Source organism: Amblyomma americanum, chromosome 1 (assembly GCF_052857255.1).
Source record: "Amblyomma americanum isolate KBUSLIRL-KWMA chromosome 1, ASM5285725v1, whole genome shotgun sequence".
NCBI lineage: Eukaryota > Metazoa > Arthropoda > Arachnida > Ixodida > Ixodidae > Amblyomma > Amblyomma americanum.
The window spans coordinates 287802241-287813812 of record NC_135497.1 but is presented as its reverse complement, the minus strand read 5'-3'; the positions used below and the strand labels follow the sequence as shown (position 1 = coordinate 287813812).

The following is an 11572-nucleotide window of genomic DNA, read 5'->3' as shown; positions in this document are numbered from 1 at the left end:
ACCTATCCCAGTGCTACAGTAATGAGCATATCATGAAGCAGACGTTGAGGAATGTTGCATCACGAGCTTGCAGCAACGTAAACCAGAAGACTGGGGCGTTGAGCGCACTCAAAATAAAAGAACGTCGCCGGGACACGTGTGCACGGGGCAACGGTGGCCTGACATTACAGGTGACAGGCAAGTGCCTTTCAGGTTATTTCGCAACACGCCAAAATTCGCGCTGTTACACGCTGCAGCTGGGCGTGTCTTTGCTGTGTGACAGCAAGAGCGGGTACTGGAGTATGCAGTATTAGGGAAAAAGTCAAGCCAACCCGACTCAAACTCTTATCCACGAAAAAAAACAACGGTGACTAATGAAAATAATGCCTAGTTATCGAGTAGGGTCGCAAAACAAACATTCTACAAGCGAACTCGGAACCCCCTTGCGCAAGCCCAACGTAGGAGCTAGCAGACGACGTTTGCTCCGATAGCAACCATCGACTGCAGCGCCGTGAGCCGTGGTGGCAGGAACCACTGCGGGCCGTAGAGTTTCAAAACTGGATAGGTTGCCATGGGGACTCTACTGAGCCAGCAGCCATAACTATCCATTCCTATCCACAGCCGTACGACCCTTTCCCATAGAGAGAGACAGCTTTTCTATGCCTTTCTGTCGGCCGTCGGTTCGTTCACGCAACGTCAGTGTTCTGTAATTCCGTCCCTGTTGTACGTACTACCTTCACGATGTCGTCCCCTCTCGAAGCACTTGAAACGAATTTAGAAATGTTTATTGAAAACGTTCGGCAACTAGGAATAATCGTCAGTGACTTTCAGCCGCAAGGACAAACCACGTTGAACCAAAAAATGTAAGTGGCGGCAATTTGGGCCGCAATTTGTACCCGGCGTCTCGCCTTTGTAGGATGAAACATCTGCCTTCGCAGCAAGCATAAATGACACTGTATCAACTGCTTTTGGCTGCTTGTTTCAGAAATCACATCGTAACCTTGATGCAAGAAGTGGATAGATGTAAGCCGCAGGTCCAAGACATTCAAGTGCCATTGGAAGTGTTTGAGTAAGCAAGCATGCGTTCGGGTTTCATACATGAAATGGGGGAATGTGCCCAGCTTCACTGACATGTTCACTTTTTCTTATCCGACAGCTATATTGACCAAGGGAGAAATCCACAGCTTTTCACAAAGGACTGCATGGAAAAAGCACTGACGAAAAATGAGCAGGTCAAAGGCAAGATAGAGTCATATCGGGTAAGTAAAATATTAAACCTTGTTAAAATAATGCAAAGATGACTGTATCGTCGTATCTGTGTGCCTCTGATGTATCAGCAAATAATTGTAGGACTTCGAAGCGGCACCATTCCACAAGGCCTGTGTTGTTCCGCGTGTTCAAAACGCTGTTGGTACTCAGGCGAAAAAAAAATTCCGAGGGCACTTAAGTCTGCTTACGTGGAGGAATGCGAAAACATGTGTTTTGAGGAAAAGGAAGGGCGCAGTAGCTCTCAGGTCTCGACATCTCGGTGGAAACCTCAACCGTGCCTTAAAGCTTGCAACTGAAGGTGTATATGTCATCGGTCCGAACCCCTGTCGCAGGCTACCCTCCAACTTGACTAAAACATGCCAGCCATAGGCCTTGTGCGCTGCAGTTCCAGTCATACATGTGGCGCAATCTGGGAGGCACAGCGGGAAAAAAGCGGCTGTGCTCCTCTGACCTCGTCGTGACTCTTCGCTAGAACAAGCTGGAAATGCCTAGTAAAACACGCACCTCAGTAAACTGTTGCATTTATGGCCATCCCACACCTGAATTCGTGCACAGTGCTTTTCATTGGGGCTGCACATTTGCCATGTTTTTTCCGGGACTGCGCAGCCACAGCACGGCCTATCGAATGAGTCAAGTGCAGGGGAAGCAAAAAGAACCATGGAGCTGGTGGATCCAGATGGAGCTTTTAGAGTCAGACTGCTATGCAGACATGCCTGACTTGACACCTCAGGGCAAGTCTTCGAACATGACCCGTGTTAATGAGCGAACGTGACATCTGCCCGGCCTGCCTGCAGAAACGCCTTCCTATGACAGTTTCCAGATGCTCTCAGCATTTGCTTCTGGGCAGTCTAGCCTGCCGTAGACGTATGCCACTGGTGGCAAAGCTCATAGCAGCAGTGCATTAATTCTTTCTTGCTTGCTAGGCATTCGATCTGGCTTCTCACAAGTAGCAAGAGAAAACGCCCTTTAAAACAAGCAAGTCAATTTACTGTTGCCTCTATGGGTGCCATAATAGCTGCAAAAATACTGCCGGGAAGCAGTTAAAGATGCGTTTTATCGTTTTCCCTGTAAATCGTACGAGAGCAAAACAAAAACGCTGCCGAGAGCAGTATGGCATGCAGGGTAAACAGGCCAGCGCAGAGAAGTGATAAAGAAAATTATCAAGTGAGAGTTGTGTACACAAAAAGTAAACAAATCTGCGCCGCACGCGCGAGTGTCAGCCACTGTACGGCCGAGAACAAACTACGCGCGTGACTACATTGGCTTACTTTATAAAACATAAAAAAGCACTGTATATACGAAGCCGCGTGCACGTAGCGCCCTGTCGCTAATAATCCCGCACCTAGCACACTGCAAGCGGTCTGGGTGATGCACCCGGCCACATATCTTCCAAAGTAGCTCACGCGTGGAGCATTCAGGTCACTGCGCGCACTACCTGGCAATGAGCAAGCGGGATGTCAAGCTCGATATTTGCGCAGAATGCTCGAAACGAGCGAAAGGGTGTCGACACAGCTTTCCAGTAACAGGAGTCACATCAGCCTTATGGTTTACGAGATGTGCGAATATTCTTTACAAGGCCTATTTCAACAGCAAACAAGTGTCCAAATTCCTTGCAAAATTCGACAGGCAGCAGCGTATTAACGACACTCATCTGTAGACACTACAAAGTTGATCCTTGGGTGCACAAATTAAGGTTGCGAATGGCGTCTAGTCTGAGCACTCCAGTTCCTTGTTGAACTACATAGAGCAGAACACAAGTGGACCGACGCTGGTAAAGCACATTCGCAAGGAAGCAGCCCTTCACCGCGATCTCACCACTGGAGTAGTTGAGCAGCGTCACCGAAGGTGCAGACAGCGTTGCGGTCGCTTTGAAATGCTTTAGGTAGACATCTTCTGTCATGATAGACACTAATGAACCTGTATCTACCAAAAACTGCGTTTTCACACCTTCAACTTGAAGATCGATGTGAATCCCGCAGCGCATAGTGTTGCTGGCCTCAACATGTAGAAGCATCACCTCTTCATCTCCATCCTTGCGTACTTCCGTGACGGTCTGTTCCACCTTCGTACTGCGGCTGACTTTTTGGAAATGACCAACTTTCTTGCACTAGGAGCAAACCTTATTTCTGGCCTTGCAACTTGCGGAGTTGGCCAAATGTTGATTGGAGCCGCATCGGTAACAGCAACGTCCTTCTTGGTTCTGCGCTGTAGTTGGCGGTACGTGAGAAGCGTCTAGAGTCCGAGGTGCATGCTTGTCCCATGCCCGGAAAGTGTTAGAATTTACCTTGCATACTTCCTTCACGCCGTCGGAAGAGGTGAATTCGTGCAATGTCTCTTCATAATGGGACGCGATTGTAGTCGCCTTTTCCAGACCCTGTGCCTTCGAACAACATGCGCTCTTGGAGCTTGTCTGACATGCCAGAAATGAGCTGGTCACGAAAAGCACTGTTCGTGGAGCCCTCAAAATCGCAGTTCTTTGCGAGTTCGCGTAAATGAGCAATGTAGACTTCCTGGGCTTTGTTTTGCACACAGGTTTTGTACACGTTTCTTGACCCGGCAGTTTACGACAAGCAGGTTCATTGCGGCTGAGAACAGGCGGCCGCAGCTTGAAACATATATTCGGCTGTTGTAACTTCACTTGAGGCCCCAGCTCCCTCATTTTGAACTTGTGCTGAGGTGGTAGCAGCGGGTGCGCTTGTTGGCGCGTTGCGGAACTGATGCTGTCCTTCGACACCGAGCGAATGCAGAAGTATGGCTTTGCACCAGGACACAGCAAACTCGGTGGCGCCAGGCGCTTCTAAGTAGGTAGAAAACAGTACCTTCCACTGGTTTCATGGTAATGGTGGCTGACCCGTGGTTTCCAGGAATGCAGGAGAAGGCATAAGTCTTGCGAAACTCATTGTAAAAGGTTTACCTCATCCCCACTTTTTAGTATTGCAGGTGTAGGACTGAATGACACTTCTCAACACGTGCTTCTCAACTTGTGTTATGCCAGTGCCATGTTGCCCGGCTTCTCTCCTTTTATTTCCGCTTACATCACATACACGTGTTGTCTTATGCAAAATGCATGTGATGTGGAAACAAACTACAAAGAAAAACTGAAACTAAAATAGAAGCGGAACTGGAACTTCCACAGTTACAAATGCGACACAACACTGTTCTTTCCGGAGACTGCGCTCAAGTGCGACCAGCCTGCCATTTGGAGCCAGAGAGTAAGAAAGCAAAAGAACGGCTGTGGTGATCGATCCTGCTGGTGGATACCGGCGGAGCTTCCAGAGCGATGCTGTATAGTACGCACATATGCCTGACCCGCCGCCTCGGCAGATCTTCAGATATGACCCGTGTTACTGAAGAAGTGTGTGGTCTGCCCGCATCGCGAAAATATATATATATATTTTTTGCAACACCTTCCCAATGGCTGTTTGGATGTTGAGTAAGCTCCTAAAACGAAGCGCCGCCAGCAGAAGCACTCTCCCCAGGAGACGCACCCAAGGTGCCGGCGGATGAAAAGCACGCCCGGCCGAAAGCGGGCAGTGGCTTGCATTGCTTTGCTTTTAGTTTATTTTGCAACACAAACACGGTGTATGCGTGTGTGCATGCGATGCAAAGCACAAAAGCGGCCGAAAAGAGCTCCATACGCGCTGACCCTGTCGGGAAGCACGAATTTTGCTGCTCCTTGCGCTACCTCACACGACAACGAATAACTGCTTTCCGCGCGCACAACGCGTGAGGTGGCGCCACTTGTTCTGGAGCAGTGGCGCCACCATACCAGCGCACAAGGCCTATATGCAAAGGGGAATGCTGTGACACCACCGAGAATGCTGTACGACGAACGGTGGCTCAAAATTTTGGTGAATTATTCGGGAATACTGCAATCACATCCGCTCCTCGGTTCAAGGCCATATAAAACACGCCGAACAAGCTATAGAAGGGAGTAGTAAAGCTTTCGCTTTAAAAACCATTAGATCCAATTGGGCTTTCCAATTGAATGTCCAGTTGGAAACCTGGAATAGACAGTGGTTTCCACCTGGAAAGCCCAATTTTTTTTTTTTTTTCGCCTGGGTGCAGTTCTGTGCAACCATTTAGAAACTGCATGAGCTGCATGAAATATGAAATAAAGGTACCCTTATTTTTAGTTTAAAGCACATAGTACAGCTGTGGCGGGCCTCTAATGGGTTCTAATTCCGCTGTGCATCCTCTGTTTGCATTGACAGTGCAGTGACGGAGCAATTGGGTGCCAGTTTAATCTGTTTTCATTTTTTTTTAATTATGCCTGCTCTAAAATGTGCGTTATTCCATTCTCTTTGGATGATGCCAACTGCTGGAAATTAATGACCGATGATTGCAGTTTATGTAACACTCCATCTACTAGATAAAAAAAGTATGGGAAATCATAAAGCGTGTTCCGCAATTAAACGTGCGCCGTACAATGCCTCTCACAGCTAGACCAGTGAATTGTTCGAGGTCAAATTTCTCATAGAAATGGCATTTGGTCGGCAGAATTGTTTTACATCACATTTGTTCGAGGTACTTGCCCAAGTCAGTAAGAAAAAGTCTGATATTCACATCGCCTGTGGCGACGATGAAACAAAACAGGCCGCTTTCTCAGCTATTGCACCAGTGGCGCCATCTCGTTTGTCGGCCGTGGAGATTCAGCAAAGGAGGTGGGGGTATGAAGCGACCTTGGTGTGTTTTGCGGTAGGTTTGAAGATGCTGTACCTCGAAAGACTTCAAACTTGATGCAGTTTTGATCTAACTAAGCTTTTTGTGATCACTGATAAAGCAATTGCTAAAGAGTCTACGGCACGCGTTTAATTGTGGAACAGTCTGTACTTTGCAACAGTGACACCATCGCTTCTATCGCTCATTATGTGTGTACAGTGCAACAGTTCATGTGACTGTGGCATGTAGCTGTTGCATGATGTGTATTTATCTGTCCAGGTTGTAGAAATTTCTGCTGCGCAAACTACTGGCCTAGTTGGTCTCAAGCACTGACTAAAGGGTAGCTTATGATAGTCTGCGTTTTCCCACAAATAATTTAACATCAGAGCTTATCTGGAATCTACGAAAAACTGCAGTTGTCTGTGCGCAGAATTTTCCTCGAGACGAGCGGTCTAGCCGCGTTCAAAGGCTGCGCCATCTGGTGAACTGTGAGACAACCAATAGGTCTCGTCAGGTCTCTTCGGTTTAACTGTACTCGCAGCACTAGTTCCGTGGAGTTCCCCAGCGGTGCCGCCAGTGTGCAGCATCATTGCAAGTGCAGCATAGCAGTAGCTGCTTCCAAAACGAATGGTCGAGTGCCGGCCTGGTCGTCTGCTAGCCTTGGTGTTGCTACCAAATTACAGCCAACTGCATGCCGCCGACGTCAACGGCGTCAAAATCTTGATTTACGTTAAGAATTTTTCAAGCAGCAAATTGCAATGAGGTGTCACCATGAACCAGCCCCTAGAAATTTTTGTTTCACAGATGAAAAAGGTCGTTGCATGTATACACGCAGACGATTTACGAATATTCTCTGAAGTGCTGCCGATGCGGCTCAACTTGACCGCTTAGGTTTACAATTATGATGCCATGAACAGTTCCTCACTTCCTCCTTTCAAGGAAGAACTGTCGTTTCATTTAGAGACTGCTCTCATATCTTCGCTTCTCCGGCCTACTCACGGGCGCCGCCATATTGTGGCAGTACAGCTGCTCTTCCACATGGGAGAGTGCAAGCCAGCCAAGAACTCGTGCTGCACTAATCTGGCACTTTTGAACAAAAAGAAGTCTGAAGTGCAGCGGGTGCGCACTGCACTGGCAGAACGAATGCGAAAGTGCTGCACTCCTTGAATTGGTGTAGAAACCAGATCGAGGAGTGCAGCACTTTCGCATTCGTTTTGCAAAAGTGCCAGACTAGTGCAGCACGAGTTCTTGGCTGGCTTGCACTCTCCCAAGTGGAAGAGCAGCTGTAGTGCAGCAATATGGCAACGCCCATGAGTAAGTTTGGTGTTTCATACTGAGGAAATCGTGCTAAGTGGTACAGGACAATGTGAACACAGACAGACGACGCACTTTGTCTGTGTTCACGTCGTCCTGTACCACTTAGCGAGCGCAATTTCCTCAATATTCATCTGAGCAGTTTCTGAATGAAACTATGACAGGTCTTTCTTGATAGGAGGAAGTGAGGAACTATTCATGGCGTCATAATTGTAAACATAAGCGGTCCAGTCGAGCCGCATGGGCAGCATTTCAGAGCATATTTGTAAATCGTCTGTGTGTATACATGAAATGACTTTTTTATTCTGTGATACTAAAATTTCTTGGGGCTGGTTCATGGCAACGCATCATTGCAATTTTCCGCTTGAAAATTCATGTGGTTCTGGATATTGACGCCCATTGATGTTGGCGGTACGCAGTTGGCTGTAATTTAGTAGCGACGCCAAGGCTAGCAGACGACCTGGCCTGCACTTGAAATGACGCTGCACGCTGGCGGCACCGCCGTGGAACTCCACGAAACTAGTGCAGCAAGTGCAGCCAAATCAGAGACCTAATGCGCCTGCTTGGAGCTGGGGCACGTCTCTCAGTACCCCAGATGGCGCAGCCTGTCAAATCTGCTGCTCTGCTCGCCTCGACGAAAATTCTGTGCGCAGACAGGTGCAGTTATTCAGCCATTCCGAACAGTCCAGGCCAGTTCCAATGTTAAATTACTTATAAAAGAAAACACACTATCTAAGCTACCTTGTGGTCTGTAATTGAGCACAGATAGCCAAGTTTGCGCAGGAGAATTGTTTACAACCCGGACAGATAAATACGGAACGCCCTATAGCTTGCCTTCTTAGAGCAAAAGTGGGTTATAAATTTACAGCCGTGTCAGAGCTTATCAGGAATATTGGTCTAGGTGGATACTTGATGCATCTCCACATCCATTTTGGAATTCTGCCATGCCCTGTACCATCATATAGCATTCTGGAGTTTCAACTACTTTTGTGTTGTTTTTTTACTGCGCTGTGATTGATGACATGCTCATTGATTTCTTTGTTTTGCAGAGGTTCAAGGCTCTGCTTCTTCTGGAACTGAGCAAGGTGTTTCCAACGGAAATGGCAAAATACAGGGCCATAAGGGGTGATGAACGACCTGCTACTTAAAGGCATCATCTGGACTATGGACTGTGCGAGTGGTGTCACGAGTGACAGATCATGAAAATGGTGGTTGCAATGAATGTCAGGCCTAATTGCAGCACCATGCAGTGCTTCTAGACGCAAAACTGCTCAGCCTTATTAATGCGAAAGCATTACTGGACTTCATGTTTCGTGTCTGCAAAGCTTGTCGCACAATTACGTTGTTCTGTGAATATAAATGTGGAAAAGTTTGTGTTAGATTGTGCGTGATGAGAACTTGCTGGGGGGGGGGATTTGGTTGATGAGCTGTAATTATTTAATTATAATTAAACATGAAAATTACACTTAGACATCACAATAGTCATGGATGTCCACGTAACATCTGGACGTGTCAACAGTCACGGACGTCGACATAACACCTGGATGTCACCCAATGACATCATGGAACGCGTACTAGCGTCGTGAAAAGCCCATGTTCTAGAAAGTTCCACAACATCACATCCACTGACATCACTGCATGTCTATACACAAAAGCAACGCAATGCTTTCATATTTCTCCAGTGCGGGTTGCCGCAGTGATCTCAAAAGTTTTTGAGCCTAGCTTTCTTGGTCTCTTGATTGTTGTGGCAACATTCATGAAATGCCTCATTGGGGGTCCAGCTCGTATTATATGAACAATAGCTGTGGCTGTACTGTGCAGAATTTTGACCTCTGTCCTTGCATGCTGGGCTATTGCTCTTGGCAGCTGCAGTGGAGGCATTACTGTTTTGTCTGTCTGCATTTCCAGTGTTGCTTTGGATAGAAGGTGTTTGAATCATGGTTGTGGAAATGAGAATAAATTTAGTGGAGGTGACTTTCAGTGGGACTGGCAGTAGTTGAAATGCCTTTAGTCAAGGCAGTTAAATGCTGGTTCAGGATTTATTATGCCTGCTTTAAGGTTTGCGAGTTCTATTGTGAGTCGTTTTTTTTTTTTTTTTCAGCAGCACAGCAAGACGAGGATGTAACGCAGTGACACCTTGTTTCGTTGTCTTGCTGTGCTGCTGGAAAAGAAAAAAAACGATGCGATGCCAACTAGCCCGACAGCCTGTCCCATTCTATTGTAAAGGCAGACATCATGGGTTTCTCATAGTCTTGAGTGATGGCAGAAAGCAAAAGTAGTTGATCAATCATGCTGTGCATCGACAGTTCATTATTTTTTTTACCGGTGCTGTGAACAAGTTGTGCTCTTTTTTGGCACTTGGAGGGTTATTAAAGCCTGCATAAGCAACTGGCCCACCATTCTGAGCCTCTGTGCCTGCTGTATGGCCCCATTAATGCCTAATGGATATCCATTTACTGTACTGGGATATTCTAGTACAGCTGAATTAATCCAGTGGCACATTTTAAGCAAGCTGCTGATAGTGTGATGCAAGTTGTAACCAGATTCAAAGGTAAATGAGGGATGTCTTGTGTCATCACTGCCTGCTTAATGATGCATGCAGGATATGGTTAAATATCATGTGTTAACATAGTGTACTGGTAGTGACCATAATTAGCTGGATAATTAATTCGAAAGCATTGTATGGCTGTTCTGTCTGCACAAGATGTGTCCACACTATGAGGTCACTCCAGATGAATGAATGTGTACAATTTTATGATGAGTAATAAATTGAAGGTGTTATAGGCTGTGATGAAGAATGTCACATTGTCAATTAGTTAAACAAATTAAAATTGGTGAAATTAAGAAAAAATAGTTCCTTAATAAGGAAATGAAAACCCAAAGGCACCGTGCAATGTCAGTGCACGTTAAAGATCCCCAGGTGGTCAAAATTCTTCCGGAGCCCTCCACTCCCTCCTTTATCCCTTGTGTCCGCCGAGATGCGAGACAGATACTGTGCCATTTCCTGTTCCCAAAAACCAATTTTCAAAAATCTAATTAGCATGACTAATTAAATGAAGTAATTGGTTCACGTGACAAGATACCTTTCAAAAAATGAGTCACTTGTCAAGGTGGTGTGTCAATCGCTGCCACATGCAGACATGAGAAAGGTAGAGTGATGGAAAGAGGTGCGCGATGGCAAAGCCGCATTTGCCGCCGACGCTCGTTGAAGCAACAGATATCGCAGGTGCAGATGAAATCCCAGTGATGCCACCACTGGTTGACCTCTATGTGGTGGCAGTTTTACTGAATACATTCACCAAAATTTTAAGCAACCGTTCATCGTACAGCATTCTTGGTGGTGTCAGCATTTCTCTTTGCATATAGCTTACATGTTTTAGTCAGGTTGGAGGCTAGCTTACGACAGTGGTTCGGACCAGTGTCATATGCACCTTCAATTGCATGCTTTCTGAGACTTGCGACAGAGGTTGGGACCGATGACATATGTACCTTCAGTTGCATGGTTTAAGGCTCCGTTGAGGTGTCCACGGAGATGTGGAGATCGAAGAGCTACTGCATCCTTTCCTTTCCCCAAAACACATGCTTTCACATTCCTCCACATAAGCAGACTTAAGTGCCCTCAGAATTTTTATATCAACAAATTTGCCTTCTGGCACATTTGCCTGGGATATAGCATCTACAATCATAACATTTAATTGACTGCTTCATGATGTTTTCTAACAGAATTTCAGCCTTTATGCTGAAAGGCAGCATCGTAGTTTCTTCTAAAACAGTGCAGTGTCTAGAAGCCAAAAAAGCGCAGTGTTTTGAAGCGAAAGCTTCACACCGCTAGGTAAAGCAGATTTCGTCGTGCGCTGCCGGTTGACCTTCAAATGAGCCAGAGGTCAAGTGTGGCTATAGGCCTTACCATATGTAGTCCACCATGGTGTCGCACCGCTTGACCTTTCGATTCGGCAGTCGAGGGCGGTAGGATAGGCCGCAGCGTTCACTGAGTGACCAACCTCTCGCAATCAACCATTAATTTAACTGCCGCCTGCCAGGGTGGCAGGGTGGGCGCGCTGCCTATCCAGTGTGCGGAACGCACTCAACGTTACAGACACTGAGTCACGTCTACTTGCCCGATACACCACAGCTTTTGCTCTCTAACCAGGTTCAGCAGTAGTTAAACCGCAGGCAATTTTTGTCCCTTCATTGTTTGGCTTCAAGCCGTTGCGCTGTTTTATAAGAACCGTGTCTGACCAACTCGCCCGCCAGTTCATGTTGTACATCTTAGTTTCACTGTCACATTAGAAGTAGAATTTATAGCTACCATGTCATAAGTGTGTACAAGTTCAAGAAAAAGGAAATT

General features: G+C 46.6%; 1 protein-coding gene across 1 annotated transcript; it reads left to right on the top strand.

Moving 5' to 3' along the window:
• The first annotated feature begins 590 nt into the window (after nt 1-590).
• Nucleotides 591-9322, top strand: MED10 (mediator complex subunit 10). Its single transcript, XM_077649505.1, has 4 exons — nt 591-842; nt 965-1048; nt 1136-1238; nt 8274-9322. The coding sequence occupies exons 1-4, from the start codon at nt 721-723 to the stop codon at nt 8370-8372; spliced, it is 408 nt and encodes a 135-aa protein (XP_077505631.1). The 5' UTR covers nt 591-720; the 3' UTR covers nt 8373-9322.
• The last annotated feature ends 2250 nt before the right edge of the window (nt 9323-11572 follow it).